Here is a 19,402-nt window from a genome sequence, read left to right on the forward strand (position 1 = left end):
AAACTATTAATGGCAATACAATAAAAATCACTGGGAAAAATAAGCAGTAAATCAGTTCAGTACAAAACCTTAGAGAACAAAGAGATGCTCAAGGCTATCAAGTACCTGATTCTAGAGAGTTCATTCTGCACATATCAAGCACCAAAGGGGGTTGGAGGTAAGGGTGGGAGAAGAATAAATCATTACAGACATTTGTGGACTTTCTGTTAGGATATGTCTACCCTAAAGCCAGAATAGAGTTCCTTGAATTGGTGTGCAGTAAAGCGGGAGGACAACTACACCACAATGACCCTTTCAAGAGTCTTTGCTTATAAAATGAAAGTATAAAATACAGGATGCTCATTGACAAAGTCTTTTACAGTCACATTTCCCACTCCTCCATAATGGGATAATTACAGTTGAATTTCAAACACCAAAAAGGCATATATACTTTTTGTAACCTTGGAACTGGTAGTCCTAGAACAATGCAAAAGGAAGTAAGTTGAACATAAAAATGGGATGTTTATAAGGGATCAACAGGCGCCTTCCATCACCTGTTTAAAAGTGTTTCAACGAATGCATATGGGGGTGTCACAAGGTGGCTGACTCCATAACCAAAAAGTACATCCAGCTCCCCTGTGCTAGAGCAGGTGCTCCCAGTTGGGCCAGTAAAGAGGTCAGGGGCTACAATTGGGCTATAAAGGATCTGAGGGAGCTTAAGAAAGAACAGAGCTGGAAGGGAACAGGACTGGCTGTGGGAAGGAACTAGCTGAGTGTGTGTAGCAGGAAGCAGGAGCAGCAGGACTGTCTGAGGCCCCTGGGAGGGAGGGCAGGGAGAGATCTGAAGGGTGAGCTTAAGACCTGGTTTGTTGGTTGGTTTGTTAAGTTGGACACTAAAATAGTCTCTGACTGACTGCAGACATGGCAGTGAGTCATTAGGGCATCTCAATCGACCCCTGGCACAAGTGAGGCAGATCCTTGGTACCAAGGAAAAAGAAAGTTGAAGCCGGGGTTTGACTAATACCCCACCTAGTTTGGGTGTTCAGGAATCGACGAAGCCAAAGTATGAAGAAGCCTGCTTTGAGGAAGGAAGGTTCACCCCAAGCTGGTGCCTTGAGGGATGGTAGCAATCTCAGGAGATTCCATTCCAGTTTCTGCTGGGAGCCAGATGACAGAAGCAGCATGAGGTGCAACTGGAGCTAAGCATTCAATCATAGAAATGTAGGGCTTACAGGGTCCTCAAGAAGTCAAGTCCTGAGATGAGGCAGGACCAAGTAACCTAGACCATCCCTGACAGGGGTTTGTCCATCCTGTTATTTAAAAAAAAAAATCCAATGATGGGGATTCCACAAACTCTTTTGGAAGCCTATTCCAGTTCTTAGCTGCCCTAATAGTTAGAAGTTTATCCTAATATCTAACCAAAATCTCCCTTGCTGCAAATTAAACCCATTATGTCTTTCCTATTTTTCAATGGACATGAGAACAATCGATCACTGTCCTCTTTCTAACAGCCCTTAACATATTTGAAGACTTGTCAGGTCCCCCAACTCTTCTTTACTTAAGACTAAACATGCCCAGTTTTTTAAACCTTTCCTCACCGGTGAGATTTTCTATAACTTTTATCATTTTTGTTGGTCTCCTCTGGGCTCTCTCCAATTTGTCCACATCTTTCCTAAAGTGTGGTGCCCAGAAGAGGGCACAGTACTCCAGCTGAGGCCTCACCAGTGCTGAGTAGGGTTGAACAATTACCTCCCCATGTCTTACATATAACACGCCTGTTAACGATGATATTAGCCTTTTTTGCAACTGCATCATATTGTTGATTCGCATTCAATCTGTGATCCATTCTAACCCCTAAAGCAGTGATTCTCAAACTTCTGTACTGGTGACCCCTTTCACATAGCAAGCCTCTGAGTGCGACCCCCCTTATAAATTAAAAACCCTTTTAAATATATTCAACACCATTATAAATGCTGGAGGCGAAGAGGGGCTTGGGGTGGAGGCTAACTGCTTGTGACCTTCCATGTAATAACTTTGCAACCCCCTGAGGGGTCCCAACCCCTAGTTTGAGAACCCCTGCCCTACAGCCTTTTCAGCAGTACTACAATCTAGCCAGTTATTCCCCATGTTGTAGTTGTGCCTTTGATTTTTCCTTCCTTCCTGGAATATTTTGGACTTTTCTTTATTGAATTTCATCTTGTTGGATTCAGAGCAATTCTCCATTTTATTAAGGTAATTTTGAATTCTAATCCTGTCCTCCAAAATGCTTGCAGCCCTTCCCAGCTTGGTGTCATCTTCAAATTTTATAAGCCCACTCTTCACTTTATTATCCAACTCATCAATGAAAATATTGAACATACCACTACCTCAATATAACGTGACCCGATATAACACGAATTTGGATATAACGCGGTAAAGCAGTGCTCCAGGAAAGGGTGGGGGGGGGCGGCTGTGCACTCCAGTGGATCAAAGCAAGTTCAATATAACGCGGTTTCACCTATAACGCGGTAAGATTTTTTGGCTCCCGAGGACAGCGTTATATCGAGGTAGAGGTGTAGTACCAGACCCAAGACTGACCCCTGCAGGACCACATTAGATACACCCTCACCGTCTGTCAGCGAACCAGAGAACTACTCTTTGAGTACGGTCTTTCAAGCAGTTGAGCGCCCACTTTATAGTAATTTCATCTAGACCGCATCTAGACTGCTTATGAGAACATCATCTGGGACTGTGTCAAAAGCTTTATTAAAATCAAGCTATATCACTTCTACTGATTCTGCCTTATCCACTAGGCCAGTAACCCTGTCAAAGAAGGAAATTAGTTTGGTTTGGCATGACTTGTTTTTGAAAAATCTGCTTTGGCTATTCCTCATAAACCTTTCATCTCCTAAGTGCTTACAAGCGCATTGTTTAATGATTTGCCCCAGTATCTTTCCAGATAATGAAGTAACTGGTCAACCCCCCGCCCACTCCATCATCTTGCCAACCTGAATATATCTAACTTATCTAAACAATTTTAACCTGTTCTTTCCCTATTGTGGTTTGTGTTCCTTCCCCCTTGTTTTAAATATAAATTATGTTGAGTATCTGGTCACCATTAATGTATATTTTGCTTCAGTCTTCACTAAAAAGGTTAAACACCTCAGCCTTCTTGATGTCATCAGTTATTAGTTCTCCTTTAATGCTAAGTAGAGGACCTACACTTTCCTTCTCTTGCTCCTAGTGTATTTAAAGATCCTCTTCTTATTGCTTTGTATGTCCATTGCTAGGTGTAACTCATTTTGTGCTTTACCTTTCTGATTTTGTCCCTACATCCTTCTTTCATACTCCTCTTTAGCATTTTGTCCATGTTTCCACTCTTTTAGGATTCTTTTTTGATTTTCAGGTAATTAAAGAGCTACTGATGGACCCATACTGGCCTCTTGCTTTTCTTCCTATCTTTTCTTCACATCATGATAATTTACAGTTGTGCCTTCAATATTGTTGCCTTGAGAAATTGCCAGCTTTCCTGAACAACTTTTTCCCTTAGATTTTCTTCCCCGGGGAATAGAACTAACAGTTCTCCGACTTTGCAAAAGTCTGCTTTTTTGAAGTCTATTGTCCTTATTGTGCTGCTCTCATTCCTTCCTTTCCTTAGAATCATGAAATCAGTCATTTCATGGTCACTTTTACGCAAATTGCCTTCTGCCTTCAGATTCGCTACCAATTCCTCCCCATTGGTCAGAATCAAGTCTAAAATAGCCATCTCCCTGGTTACTTCCTCCACTTGCTGAAGTGTAAAGTTGTCCCCAGCTTACTAGAAATGTTGTGTTTTGCCAAATACTTTACAACATATATCTGGGTAATTAAAGTCCTCCATTACTACCAAGTCTTGTGTTCTCGATATTGCTTGAGGAGCAGTAGCAGTAACTCCTGAAGTTTCTGAAGATGAACAGTGTCAGGGGCACAGGTTTAAAGCAGAAAAGAGGGGTTCGAAGCCTGTGAAGTGTGAGGCCCAATGGAGGGAATATTTTGCCTGGTGGTGAGTGGGGTACATAAAAAGTGTTTGCCCCATGTAAATTGTGCTTTTTAGATTGTCTCGGCTCTATGGAGCACAGAAGAAGTGGGGGAGACGCTCAGCGGAACTCCACTTGTTATATGACTCAAGAAGGGACAAGGACGGGGGGGCTCTTAAGGGTTTCATCCTTTTATTGAAGTGGGGGGGGATGAGCCACGTTAGAGGTATTGCCCCAATAAGAACACAGACTCTGGGAAACTTGGAAGCTGAAGATCTGAGTGCCTCATCTATTGGTGTGATCACTGGGAGGTTTGGACCAGAAGGGGTAGATCCCTGAGTGTTTCACGTGTGGGGAAACGGCATACAACTGATGGGTCTGGACCCTTGAAGAATGAACTTGGGGGAAAATGGTGTCTGTGGAAGGGGGAGAGCCCTGCAGAGTGAGGAAAATACCTCCTTAGGTGGAGGTGCCAAGGCAAAAGGGGCACTGGGGAGCAGAAACTCATGGCAGAGACAAGATCATATATAGTGGGGATGTAGACAGAGCCTCGGGCTGATCAGTGTGCAGCAGGGACCCACAAAAGATTTCAAAGGAGCCATGTTTGTGAGACGGGCACAAGGATGGAGGCTCCTCCCAGGTCACGCCTCACACTCTGTTTGTGACACTCCTCACCAACTGCCACCAAACCTTCCCTCTGGAGACCTATATCCCTCCTGTGCAAGAGGGAAAGAGCAGCAACAGATTCATCACACTGTCCTTGTGGACTTGTTACTGCTCAGAAACATCATCACATGGATTAATACCACTGATCTTTGGTGGTTACTGGAGGTGTGATTGACTTACTCTCCTCCTGGCCCTTTTCTCACTCTAACTCCCATGTTAAACTGGAACTAATTAGTTCTAGATCAGCAGTGAATGAAACCTTAAAGGTAAACAGTTGGGCTGATTTGCATCTGAATGTTCTAAGTATTACTGAGATGCCCTGAAATGATGCTCCAAGTAGTAGCCTGGGAGGAGTGTGGTGGCTATAGACCTTTGGAAAGCTCTTTGAGGCCCACCAAGTGCTGAAGTTCCTAGTTTGCCTGAGCCAGGGTGTACAAGGCACTACCAGGAACTGTTTCAACAAAAGTTGGTGCCCACAGCACTGCAGCGATCCCCAGGGCAGTGGTGAGGGATGATTACACCTGTGTCCCCGTGAAAGCTAGTCCTACTATATGGGCAAAATATAGCCTGGTAATAAGACTGTGGCAGGAGAAGCACTTTGCCAAAGACAAGCCAGAGCTGAGTTCTCCAGTTTTCAACCAGGATAAAACATCACTCTTTTTAACAGTGTCCATTGCTAAAGCTGCTAAAGTGTGAGATGCTCATTGCTAAAATAATCTGAGAAGTGGAAAAAAGCAAGATGGCAGTCAGAATGGTGTGATGTAAAGATGTGATACCTGCTAGCACCAGAGATGTTTTGGTGGCACCAGTAGAAACTTCTCCAAGCATGTCCTAGGACCAGTGATCAAAAATGAAAGAAGCTGATCCCCGCCAAGGACAAAAGGCACTAAGGCTCCAAGACATAAAATATGAGACAGGACAAAAGACCAAGAAAGGATAGTAAATCATTACAAAAGTATACTTACAAACTTGATCAGAGAAACAGGAAAATAAATCAAGTTATTTAACAAAAAAATAAAAAGGTCCCAATGACTGAATGACTCCAGAAAAGCCACATGTGCTGAATCACCTAGAAATCCAATTTCATCAGTCCAGATTCATGGCACAGGAAACAGCTGCAGAATTTCTGGCATCTTCTCAGTTGATAGTTTTTCTGCAATCCCTCTGCAAAAGGCTGTTTTCAGAATTGCACTGTCTCCACTAGCCAGCTGTACACAGGCAGAGAATTTCTAAAAAGAAGCATGCTCAACCTTCACTTTCCCTTTCTTTTCCTCATCTCCCTCTTGTTTGCCCTCAGTTTTATATGTACATTGTTAAAAACAGTTGCACACATCCATCCTTCTGCACATCTTCTTTAGCTACCACTGATCTGGCTCTTTTCCAGTAAACTAACCTGGGATTTCTAAAACCAATTAACTGCTCTGCAGGTTCTGTTTTCAGAAGTGCTGATTCAATGTTGTAGAAGAGGTGAATCAATGATGACCAACAACTAAAACACAAAACAGAGGAATCATTTACAGTTCTTCCTTCCAGCAAGATGACAAAACATCCTCCTTTTTTTCCTCCTCTCTGAAACTTCCTATAGACTGTGTTCTGCCAGCAGGTGGAAAAGATCTGACTAGCTGAAGCCAAAATGAGACTTTGGGAGAGTGATCAGTTCTTATTGTGTGGATGTTTTGGTTTGCTTTCATTCCCTGCCACTATTGCCCTTTGCAAACAGCAGTAGGCATCCTCATAACATCCTTTATTAAACAGTAAAGTTTGTTTCCTTACCTGTAATTTTCAACTGGACAGTGTTCTCAGTCCATTTGTGAGACAAGGCCTACCTTTTGCCTTCATTCCATGCTTTGGAGGTAGACACCAGACCCTCATGAATTCTCCCCCTAGCCCCAAAGCTGATTTCTGGAGTCGCCTGATGACTCTTGACACATTTACAGCTCAGGCATACTGCTATAGCTGAGGATACATAAAAGACTAAGAACAACATTAGAAAAATATTACCAAAAAGCAGGAAAATACAAGTCTCTCTTTATCTCCTTCTCCCCACCCACCACATAGTAAAATAAACAACTAAAATGTTTTGCTAGATCAATGTCTCTTATTCAGCCCCCACATGTTATTCTCTTGCCTTTTCAAGCCAATAAGGCTTAGAGAATTCTTAGATAAGCACAAGTGGATTCTGATTGTGCAGCAGGTACCTGCCTGCTGCTGATAAAATTACAGGTAAAGAAACCAATTCTATCTTTCTTCCACCTGGGTACTTCCTGCCCTGTCAGTCTGGTATGGGAAATAGCGAAAGCATTAACAAACATCTTCAATAAATGGAAGCGGAAAATTAGACACAACAAGGACAGAACACATAGTCAAGCCCTTTAGTACAAGCATCTGAAGACTAGAAGATCTTTAATCCAAAACGCACTGAAGATCAAGTTGATACATGGCAAATCACATTGCAAGATACCCTAAGCTCATCCGCTCATGAGGAAGGGACACACCTGGTGGAGTAAATCCTAATTATTGTAGAGTGGTCTCTACTGAACAACTTATAGGCCTGAATAATGGCTTACATTATCCATCAAAAAAATAGTAGATTTATAAGCTTTGTACCCTTTCTCAAGTCCCCCATGTAAAACAGCATCAAGCTTCTTCTCAGTTGTTATATACAAGATTTTATTCTGTGCTCTGGCCACATTCAGAAGCATGAAGTGGAGTTACTAGGGTGTGGAGGGCTGTGGTTCAAAAAAAAAAAATCGGTAAGACATCCTGGAGCTGGCATAAGAACTAAACATCATCAGGAAATAATTTCAAATACTTTGTTTTAATAGACAGTAACTGCCAGTGTGCTCACTCTTCCTGCCAGTTATTGCCAAAAGGACGGCCATCTTGAGGGGTGAGAAAATAAAGGGAAGCTTTTCTGCCTAAAAATGAGGGTCTTGCTGAAGACTTACTGCAGTGATCCCCAAACTTTTCAGGGTCGTCCCCCCCCCCAGCCATGGCTCCGGGGGGTGCAACGGGGGCAAGGGAACCGCAGCTGGGGCCAGATCTGGGGCCGGGGCCAAGGTTGGGGCAGGGCTGGGAGCAGAGCCCCAGCCAGGGGACGGGTGCAGAGCCAGGTGACGCTCTTTCCCCCCCTCCTGTGGGAGCTGGTCCGGGCCCTACCGCACCCTCCAAACGTTCTTCAGCACCCCCTAGGGGGGCTCGCCTTACAGTTTGTGGGCTTCTGACTTACAGAAACATGTGAGGCTCCATTGCTTAACCAGCCTCCTGATTGGAGCTCTTGCAACAAGCTTAAGAAGCATTTTCGATAATCGACGGCCAAACCATGGTTCTCCATGACCTAGATAGTTCTGCTGGATCGAGGAGCAGTTGCTTCATGACTGAGCCTTTAACACAGAAATCTGGGTTCCCTGACTATCAGGATTGCATCCACTTTGTGAAAACACACAAGACCAAAGGGCATTGCTGAAATTGTTATTGATCGTGTCTGATTGCAAAGCACTGATAGCTTTGGTGAGCTAAGTGAATCATAATGTGGAGACAGACCTCATTGAGGCTGGAAGAGCAAAAATAATCCTATAGAGCTATATCCTGAATTGGAAAGGCAAGAGACTCCATGTGCCTTGTACACTGCGAAATTCATACCAGGCAAAAACCAACTTATGTCGTCCACAAAGAATGTTGAATACAAAGCATAAGAACCTTTCATCCACAGGAACTGCAACCAGTGGCCTCTATCGTGAGAGAACTAGCCCATTGTTTTCATCAAGGAAAATCCCAAAGGGACATAATGCCTCCTTGCACATCATGCACCACCTAGATTGATCCCTAGGCTTTAAGATGGTTTGGCTGGATGTTGGGCCTATGTCCATCATTGGTGATCTGTGCCATGGAAGCTTTTGGTGACAATGTGATTGCTGAACATCTGGTGAAATTCCTTGGTGAACGTCCTTCAGAACTCATTGGTCTTCCTAATTATATGTCTGTATCGGAATGCTGCTGAAACCGAAACAGTGCTGATGGAGGCAGTTGCTGGGTTTGGCTACCAATATCCTAATTGCAGATTTTGTCCTGCCGCTTAATAGGGAGCTGCTGATGAAGACAATGAGAATCAAAAACATCAATCAACCACTCTTCACCCTTCCTCGGCACCCACATTTCAATGCCATGCAATAATGTTGCTATAACTGTGGTTCCATAGAGCTGCAGCTTTGTGGAAAGCTTGATGTCACAACATCTCCAGAGAGGCCCATAACATGGTGGCAGCTGCTGCTATAGGAGGATCCGTGTCTTTCAAACATCCTCCAACACTATGACACGTCCCAAGTTATTTGACAGTTGCCATCTGCTCAATATCCAACCTGGACAGGTTAATATTGAGCTAGTTGCCATCTGGCGCTGGAGACTGCTTGATGGAAAACTAGAGTTGTAACTGAAATCTAGAGTTGGAGGCCATCTGTGGCATTGAGCTGAACACCATTTTTCTTTGAGACCTCAAATGTGTCAATGACATTGCCATGTTGGCTCAGTTTGGTGAATTACTGCAGCTAATGACTGATTTGGTCAAGCAAGAAGCAATCTGGCCATTACCATCAAGCAGTCTCCAACTCTAGAGTAGCAACCGAGGAAGAGGGGAAAAATCCTGCCTTATTCTAGCTTAGGAAAGACCGGTTTGCCTTTCTTCCTTCATTCCATTTGGAGAGGGTACTGGGCTGGGAGGAAGGTTCTGTTACTTTAAAGGTACAGTGAATAAGACCCACACATCAACTTCATCCAATAGGATAAAGGTGAGATAAGAGAGAGTCAGACATCTGAGGCCAGAGAGTTTGTGGGGGATAGTCAGTCCTCACAAGAAGAAGAGGATTTTTAGGACTCTCTTTCTTTGATAGTTATCTTGAGGCGGATGAAGAAGGTTGAAGGGGCATTGAGCTTTCAGAAATTAAACAAAGGAACTGTGGCCACTAGTGCCCCTAAAACTTAGTCTTCCTAAAGAGAAAGGGAGTGAGGTTTGGTTCTATGAGAATTCAGGACCACAGGTGTTTTGCCTGAGGATTTGGGTGCAGGTGGTTGTGAGAGTCAAAGAGGTTGTTTAAGTAACAAATCTGTCTCTAGAACAACAAACCCTAGCTGGCCTCTGTGAAGATGGATATGGAGAGGCAGTGGGGGGCCAGGCTCAGAGCAGGAAAGATCCTGGACTTTGCTATTTTTGCCCTCCTTAAAACATTTGCAGCAGTCTTGCATCTTGTTCATGTCCTTCCTCTCTAATTGACCTGTTCCTTGGAGTCTGCTGTCAGGTTTAGCCAAGTCCTGAAGAAGTAGCAGGAGAAAACTGGTTGTGAATTCCCATAAGACATATTCTGCTTAGGCAAATCAGCACCAGAACATCTTTGATGGCTGTTCCCAGTGCTGCTGTCAAATGGTGAAGTGGCTGCAGGCACATGGAGCTGAAGCCCCCCTTTGATCTGAGCCATAGGCTTCAATAGCTGGTAGTTCTGAGAAAGTACTCAAGATAGGTGAATTACCTGGTACCCCTGAAATACCACCAAATGGCCCTCTTCTTATCAGAACTGCTGCTAGAGTTGAAAGGACAGGGTGAGAAAAAGCCAAACACCTCTAGAAAGCAGGACTAGCTCTGAGGAACCTGCCTTGCATGGAGCCAGAGGACTGGGCTTTACATATGTCTACTGTACTTCAACCACTAGGTGGAGATACCAATCTTAAGAGGATGGGGGAGGGGCGTTATATAAGAGATTTTGTGTCTACTGTCCTGAGACAAAAGATGGCCTTATGGTGGAAGGTCAGGACTGGGATTCAGGTGTTCAATTCACAGTATTGCTGCAGACTTCCTGTGTAAATTTAAGCAACTCAATCTCTTTTGTGCCTGAGTTCCCCATCTGTAGCATGGGGATAATATTACTTTCTCAACAGACTAAAAAGGGTGGGGAAAAGATTGTAAACTCTTTTGAGCAGGGACAGTCTCTTACAAAGTGTCTATACAGTGCCTCACTGAATGGGACCTCGATCTCAGACGGTACCTGTATGTGCTACTGCAATAAAAATAAATAATAACAATAGCAACAAGTACACGAGGAAGAAAAGAATATTAATAATTTACCTCTGAGATGTACAAAGGCACCAATTAAAAACCAAAGCCCAGCTCAAAATATATAAATAATCCTAGACAATAAATTGGAAGTCAACATACAAAGTCAACGGCTGCCATGTTATTTAAAAGACATAGACACACTATCCCTATTCAATATCCATAGTATGCTAAAGTGCCTTCGTACACCATGTGTACACTATAAGTACTGCAGCAGCTTGTGCCTCATAGCATACTGCAACTCATATTGTAAGGGTTTCCGCAAAGGTCCCAGAAATATGAACTCTAGCTTTTGTATGACAATCAGAAAATAACTGATCATTTGCCCGTGCCCTGCTGGTGAGCTGCCACTCCCACTCCAGGGACACATTTCAATTCCATACTCTTTTGCACTTCCTGGACAGTGTTGGTTAAATTTTTAGGACAGGAGATCATATTTTACCTGCACTATAGTTACAAAAATAGCTATTGTAACTACATACACACACTGGGTGTGTAGCAGTTCTACGTGCAATATCAAAGTATAGACCGAAAAATACAAGAAACGCTGTACAAGAAATACAAAGTCATAATAGAAAGATAGTCTCTTGTATTTTTCTGTCCCCTTTTTCTCCCCTACTTACTCCCCCCCTCCACTCAGAGTAAGACAAAAGCACTGGAAAACACCTGTTCCTGACACTACTGGATTTTATAACTCAGGCATAACTAATAGCTGTAGCAGAGAAAATTATATAACTGTTTTATGGATTACTTTTCTTTAGTTTGCTATTAAAATAACCACAGAATAATAGAACTGGAGGGCTGGAAGGGACCTCAAGAAGTCATCAAGTCCAGCCCCCTCCTCTGTGGCAGGACAAAGTAAACCTAGATCATCCCTGACAGGTTTGTGTCCAACCTGTTTTTAAAAACGTCCAGGGATGGGGATTCCACAACCTCCCTTGGAAGCCTATTCCAGAGCTTAACGACCCTTATAGTTAGAAAGTTTTTCCTAATATCGAACCTAAACCTCCCTTGCTGCACATTAAGTCCACTACTTCTTGTCCTACCTTCACTGGACATAGAGAACAATTGATCAAAGTCCTCTTTATAGCATCTCTTAATATATTTGAAGTCTGTTAGCAGGTCGCCTCAGTCCTCTTTTCTCAAGACTAAACATGACCAGTTTTTTTAACCTTTCCTCATAGGTCAGGTTTTCTAAAGCTTTTATCATTTTTGTTGCTCTTCTCTGGACCCTCCCTACAATTTGTCCACCTTTCCTGAAGTGTGGCACCCAAAACTGTACACAGTACTCCAGCTGAGGCCTCACTGGTGCCAAGAAGAGTGGAACAATTCCCTCTTGTGTCTTAAATAGGACACTCCTGTTAATACACTTCAGGATATTAGCCTTTCTTGCAGATTTTCTTTCTTGCATAACATTGTTGACTCGTATTCCATCTGTGATTCACTATAAACCCCAGACCCTTTCCAGGTACTATCACCTACCCACTTATTCCTCATTTTGTAGTTGTACATTTGATTTTTCCTTCCTAAGTGAAGTACTTTACACTTGTCTTTATTGAATTGCATCTTGTTGAATTCAGAGAAATTCTCCAATTTGTCAAGGTCGTTTTGAATTCTAATTCTGTCCTCCAAAGTGTTTTTAACCCCTTCCAGCTAGGTGTGATCTGCAGTTTTTATAAACATAGCTCTCTACTCTATTATCCAAGCCATGAATGAAAATATTGAATAGTATCAGACCCAGAACTGACCCCTGCGGGACCCTATTAGATATGCCCTCCCAGTTTGACAGAGAACCATTGATAACTACTTTTTGAGTACACTTCAAGAAGTTGTGTGCCCATTTTATAGTAATTTCATCTAGACCACATTTACCTAGTTTGCTTATGAGAATGTCATGTGGGACTGTGTCAAAACCTTACTAAAAATCAAGATATAACGAATCTACTGCTTCCCTGCTATCTACTAGACCAATAATGCTGACAAAGAAGGAAATTAGGTTGGTTTGGGATTATTTGTTCTGTACAAATCCATACTGGCTATTCCTTATTACCCTATTATCTTTTAGATACTTACAAATTGAGTGTTTAAAAATTTGTTCCAGTATCTTTCCAGTTATCAAAGTTAGTGTGGCCAGTCTATAATTCCCCAGATTCTCTTTGTTCCCCTTCTTAAAAAGAGGTACTCTTTTTACCCTTCCCCAGTCTTCAGGGACCTCACCCATCCTCCAGGAGTTCTCAAAGGTAATTGCTGATGATTCTGAGATAGCTTTAGCTAGTACCTTCAGTAACCTAGGATGAATTTTAACAGGCCCTGCCAACTTGAATACATCAAACTTATATAAATATTCTTTAACCTAACCTTTCCCTATTTTGGCTTCCATTCCTTCTCCTTTGTTAATATTAATTCTGTTGAGTATTTGGTCACTACTAAACTTTTTAGTGAAGACTGAAGCAAAATAGGCATTAAACACCTCTTCTTTCTTAATGTCACCAGTTATTAGCTCGCCTTCCCTCCTAAGTAGAGCACCTACATTTTCCTTCATCTTTCTCTTGCCCCTAATATATTTAAAGATTCTCTTCTTATTGCCTTTTATGTCCCTTGGTAGGTGTAACTCATTTTGTGCCTTAGCCTTTCCGATTATGTTCCTACATGTTTGTGCTATTCTTTTGTACTCCTCCTTAGCCATTTGTCTACTTTTTGGAGGATTTCTTTTTGATTTGCAGGTTTTTAAAGAGCTCCAGATGGAGCCATATTGGCCTCTTACCGTTCTTCCTATTTTTCCTTTTCATTATGACTGTTTGCAGTTGTGCCTTCATATTGTCTCCTTGTGAAACTGCCAGCTCTCCTGAGCTACTTTTTCCCTTTGATTTTCTTCCCATGGGATCTTACCTACTAGTTCTCTGAGTTTGGTAAAGTCTGATTTTTTGAAGCTAGTGATTGCTAGTGGAGTAAAAAAACCAAACAAAAACAAATTCACATCAGAAAATAGTTTCCCACCTAGATACCAACGTTTCTTCAGACAATACAAGAAATTAACAAACGTAAATGTGGGCCTCAAAACAGAGAAACCTTTCAGCTTCAGCAAGGGCCTATGGTCCAATAGGGTGCACTGTTATTTTCACTAAGACAAATGACTAAGCAAACAAAATTGAAAAAAAGTAAATCTATTATGAAGAATTCCCACATTATTTTATAAAAAAATCCATAATATTATCCTCTTGGTGTGCAAGCTACAAGGATAAAATATTGCCCAACAAATCAGGATGTAGAAAGGGCTTTCATCAACAGGGAGACATACATCAGCCAGCAAGTTCCAACAAGCTGAATAATCACAAACAGGGAAAAACCTGATCCAAGCATTAATACTTCAATTAGTATTCATTGAATAACACTGATTTTAATGAATTTATTTCACATCACTGTTGCTGTCCAATGTACTTTTATAGGGTTTCAATTACAGTTTAGCAATGATTAGAGTATGAATCTGCTAAGTACTCCCTCTTTAAAAACAATAAAGGTAATCTGAACAGAAGAAATAATTATTTTGAAAGTGTTAAAAGGGACAGTAAGAAGTTTTAGTATTTAATAAAAAATAATTTCACTGCTTGAGACTGTATATTAGTTACAGAATGTGTGTGCAAATGTAAAGTGCATGCATACTTTTGGTCCCTGGTTTTAAATTTTGTTTTTAAAAACTAAATAAATTAAAATTAATTTCTGCCACGACCCAAATTTGGGATGATTTGTTTTCTCATCTGCAGGTGATGTCATCACCCACAGTCACAGAAGAGTAAGGAATGTGGCTCTTGGCTTTGCAAAAGGGACCTATTTTCACTAAAAGATACATGGCTCAAATCAAGTATATGACTGACACTCAACAGGTCAGCCCGGTACTCAAGGGAAAAATCACAAAGGAACTCATGGGGTGGTGGGGGATCAGGGAGCTCACTGAAGTGCACTCCCCCATTCACCAATCCCACTTACCACCTGAGCTATATTCTGTAATTACTGTTTAACTGATATAATGTTCTTCCATCAGCACAATAGATTATATGACTTACGCCAACAGTAGTATTAACATAACTTAATTCAGTGTAACACGGTGTGTTGAAATATTGGGGAAAACTACATTGGCCATAGCATTTACATATACACAAGCTTGCATTTGCACAATACAATATTTAGCACCGTTGTGTGATCTTTAATAAAAGCAGACCCCATTTCTAATTTACGGCTATCACTCTGCCCTGAGCTCACCCAGCATATTCTGAAAATGACAGGACAAGTCTCTGTCTGGTGAAGCATGCAGACCCGGTAGATCAGCTATTGTAGTTCTCATATTTGTTGGACTCAGTTATGGCATACAGTCACAGAGCCATGATGGAGACAGATTGGAGTTCTACTGCTCCAATGGAGACTCCAAGTGACATTGTACCTCCAGAAGCTCTGGGCACCATGACGGTTGAGCCAGTCTGATAGAAGAGTATCAGAGGGGTAGCCGTGTTTGTTGCTTTTTACAGATCCAGACTAAGAGTCCTGTGGCACCTTATAGACTAACAGACGTATTAGAGCATAAGCTTTCGTGGGTGAATACCCACTCCGTCAGGCATCTGACGAAGTGGGTATTCACTCACGAAAGCTTATTCTTCAATACGTCTGTTAGTCTATAAGGTGCCACAGGACTCTTTGTCAGATAGAAGATGCTCCCTTCTGCACTAAGATATGTCCCACTATGCTTGGCCCTTGTAAAGGATGCACTGACACAAAGGACAGTCACAATGTTGATGAACTATAAAGTAGCGATATACAGAACAAGGTAATTTTGATGGACAGCAAACCTGGTATCAGCAAAACCAGTCTGATTTGCTTGGGTGCACCACAGTCATTTTAGAATACTCTAAAAATACATACGTAGTCCTTTACATTTAGCGATCACCTGGCATTCATCAGTTGCTGAAGTGATGGAACATAACACCACACTATCATTTTTTTTTTGGCAATATATCAGGTAAAATTTAAAAGCAAACATGCTGATTTTGGATCCAGTTCTCATGTTCTTTTATCTAGTTGGGTGGCTACAAATCAGTGCTGTGTTAAGTCCAAGTGTCTGTTTTTTTTAAGCAAGGTGCTTTGCTGCTTATAAATCTCTAATTAGAAGTCAATTTTTATTAGCTTCCACAGGTTCAGATTTTGTTGTTAGGGAAAAAGATTCTTTAAATCTTTCCCCTGTTGCTCAACTGTCTTTGCCCAAGAGGCATTTTCACATCATAATTCTTACATTATTCACCAACAATACCCATTTGTTTTCTGGGCTCCAATTGTTTTTATATTAACATCTTCTGCATCATGTGATCTTACATATGGTAAGTTTTATGTGTAAAGAAAGCCCATAAGTAAAACTATCTACTATCTAAATGCTCCTTCTCCGTCACCCTGTTTAGCATACATTTCTGGATACACAAAGAATAGAGGTACAAGCACTTGTGCTGTCTTTAAGTGTGCAAATACCTCAGCAAGAAGCAATGTCTGCTGGTACATATTATCACAGTATAATAGAACAGAATAGTTCATGTTCCTAGTATAGTTCTTAAAAATATTGTAATTGGCTTATCAACAAAACTCAACCAGCCATAATATAAAGGCCTTATATATATTTTTAAACTTACACACACACACACACACACACTTTGTACAATACTGAAACACATTATTTTCCCAGCTGGCATGACATGGCAAGCAATTTTACACACCATGCTGCACCAGCTTGTGGTAACTAGACAATGATCACTATCACTGAAATCAAAGAACTCATTGCATGTCATCACTGTAAATGACCTCGGGTGCACATCAGTTTACACACAGGTATATATTTGCTAAGCTTTTTATCTGTAGACAAAAATAGATCAATTGCACGGTGGGAGTTTTATGAAGAAAAGCAAGGCAAATTATATTCCCATTTGCCAGCAGTTTGCTTGCTGTGGTTTGCTTGAAACAATGCAGACAACCGGTTCCTCCTCCTCATTTGTTCTGATAAGCAGGATGACAACTAATCAGCATTCAGAGTATTCCTACTCTTTCTCCTCCCTTCCCTGCTTATACAGTCTGTTATCTTCCAGTCAAGAAATCTGTAAGTCTTCTCTGGCACCCTAACTATGAAGACCTTGTCTCCAAAACCAGGTTTCAAAACAAGAAAGTCTTGTAGGATGGGAGCCTGTGGGACTATGATAAGCCTTCCAGTGTGTGACAGACACATACAGTGAGTGGGTTCTGTATAGCAGTGCCCTATGAGAAAACACCCTAGGGAGGGAAAATAAGACATTCAAGGCTGAACTAAAAAAAGGAACCTGCAAGTGAGCGAAGTGTAACCTCCAACCTCTTCATCCACTTAGCCTTCAGGTAGATATTCTAACAGAAGATCTGCCCAAAGCATTCTGTAGTCAAAGGCTATGTCCTCAGTGTCTTCAGACACTTCCATAATAAAAAAAAGTACAGAGAACAGTAGGTGTCAAGATTCCTACAAATGATCAAAACTGGATAATGGACAATTATTTGAAGAGTCAACGTTTAATTTAATTTCAAGTTAAATTATTTTTTTGACAAGAGTTGATGGAACTTATGCCACTAAATGCTTTTTAACTCATACACTTTTTTAAAGACATATACACATGGCTTTCCTGACTCAAACACCATATTCTTTCTGAGGAGTGTAATAGGGTGCAGGTGGGCCCCTCTATCTTCTGACACTTCTGCACTCACAAACCACCCATGCTCTTTATTTATAGTACAAGTTCCCACTACCTTGTAGCGGCAGACAGCGTTAAGGACTGCTAGGTTCTACAGCCAGCAGGGGAGCACAGCCTCTAATTCCCTAGCTTCTCCCACTGGCTTCCTTCCTGCCAGCCTTTATGTAGCCCCCAGCTAACGAGGCTGGCAGCTGTTCCCCATTTGCCACTTAGGCCTGGGCTCACTCAGCCAGCTCCAATTCCCTGTTCCTGATTGGAGCTGGTGTGACAGAGGGCTGGCTCAGGGTTTCCTAGCCCGCACCCTGACACTGGGAGGAGAAATACTTCCTTAGCACTGCTGAGCAAAGATACTTACACTGAATTACATTTGCTCTTTTAATACTTGCGCAAGTAACAGCAGGTGCACCTTGGTCCCTCCTATTCTCCACTTGTGGCACATACTAATCTAGACTCCTGTGGGTTGCAATACTTTCGTCTCATTTCGGTTGTTGGGTTTAGTGTGAGGGTGCTGGGTGTTGGTGGTGGCCTATGACATACAGAAGGTCAGACTAGATGATCTAGTGGTCCCTTCTGACTTTAACTCTATGAGAAACAGGAGCTGAAGGTTCAGACAGTAGTACAACATAAGTAGATTAATGGGAGTCATGTTTAGCAAAGGGGGGGGGGGGGAAACAGATGGACAACCAACACCAGCATCACTGCTTTGAATGTAAGGTCATATCTGCTTTATTTAAAACTGAAACTAGAGGGTAATTTTGCAAAGTATCAATATTAGCTTATGGCTCACTTAACAGCCACAAGGCTAGAAACCTTCTGCTCTAGATGGGCTTCAACATTGCCATGAATCAGTTTGTCAAGACTTTTGTGTCCTCTTGGGAAGGGCAAAGAAAAAATGCAGCCAGCCCTATTTCTTCTGCTTCCAAGAGTAGTTGTAACCTACAGCTGACTCTTATCTTCCTTGAGAAAGATTTAGAGGACTACAATACCAAGGTTGTTAACTCTACTGCATGTTAAGTGAGGGCTTTCAGTTTCTTCTCTACTATCATGATTAATTCTTCAGTGATAGCCAGCGATCCTCTAGACTCCTCTGTCATTTTATGCATCACACTGCTTTATGGATCATAAAGGTCAATCTGATCGAGTCAATGAAAGACCTTGTAACCCAGAGTATTTTATGCCATGCCAACCCTCTCGTGTTGGTATGTAATCTTCACAAGTATCGGTGTGTCTAGAGATGATCAAAACAGTAAAATTAGCTGAATTGAATGACATTGGCCATATATTTCACGTTATTTAAAATCTCTCCACAAATTGATCTTTTCAGATGAGCCTGTTCAAATGAACATTTCTGGATGCCTCATGTATTTGCTACTTTGCTGTCATTTTCTGTTGGGTGCTTTATTTGTGATTTCATTTTTTAAAAGATCAAAAAATATCTGATTTTAAGCAATAACCTCAAGGTAACGGAGCACTAAAGAGCTATGAAAGCCGATGGTTTTCCTCATACTTGCAGGCTTGTGGAGTTAATCCTACATTTCTACATGTGCATACTAGAGATGGATGTCAGTGGAAAGGAGCTGAAGTTGAAAAGTAACTTTCTGGGCTAAATTCTATATCAACTTGTATTTGGTGTAACTTCAGTGATGTTGAAAGCACCACCAGGGTGTAACTTAGCATGTGTTTAGGTAGATGTGCTTTTTGCTGCCAGTTGGAATGACATGGCTCCAAATTTCACATAAAGCTACAGGAAATTTGTGGTATTATCTTGGCCAAATGGTCAATTATGTAGCACTTGAAGTGTCATTGAATTAATCACAAGTTTAGCTTTTAAAAGAAGTTTGTATTAAACTCCTGTTTGCTGGATTTCATGGCTCCTTCCTACCATGGATATAATTTTTATGAAGCAAAAATACTGTACT

At 41.6% G+C, this 19,402-nt stretch overlaps 1 protein-coding gene across 5 annotated transcripts in view; it reads right to left on the reverse strand.

Moving 5' to 3' along the window:
- FIGN (fidgetin, microtubule severing factor) overlaps nucleotides 1-19,402 on the reverse strand; it is a 111,696-nt gene that overhangs the window by 40,752 nt on the left and 51,542 nt on the right. Inside the window, exon 3 of one of the 5 annotated variants that reach the window (XM_065561773.1) lies at nucleotides 6,034-6,614. The exons of 2 other annotated variants lie outside the window; for them this stretch is intronic. Coding sequence is in view for 1 of the 3 variants with exons in the window: in XM_008178440.4 (XP_008176662.1) it covers nucleotides 5,417-5,468 (52 nt within the window). In the remaining 2 variants the exon portion in view is untranslated. Of the gene's footprint in view, nucleotides 1-1,008; nucleotides 2,405-5,416; nucleotides 6,006-6,033; nucleotides 6,615-19,402 lie in introns of those variants that run through there. 2 more of the 5 variants (XM_008178440.4, XM_008178443.4) reach the window with 2 other exon arrangements.

This window comes from Chrysemys picta, chromosome 11 (assembly GCF_011386835.1).
Source record: "Chrysemys picta bellii isolate R12L10 chromosome 11, ASM1138683v2, whole genome shotgun sequence".
Taxonomy (NCBI): Eukaryota; Metazoa; Chordata; order Testudines; family Emydidae; genus Chrysemys; species Chrysemys picta.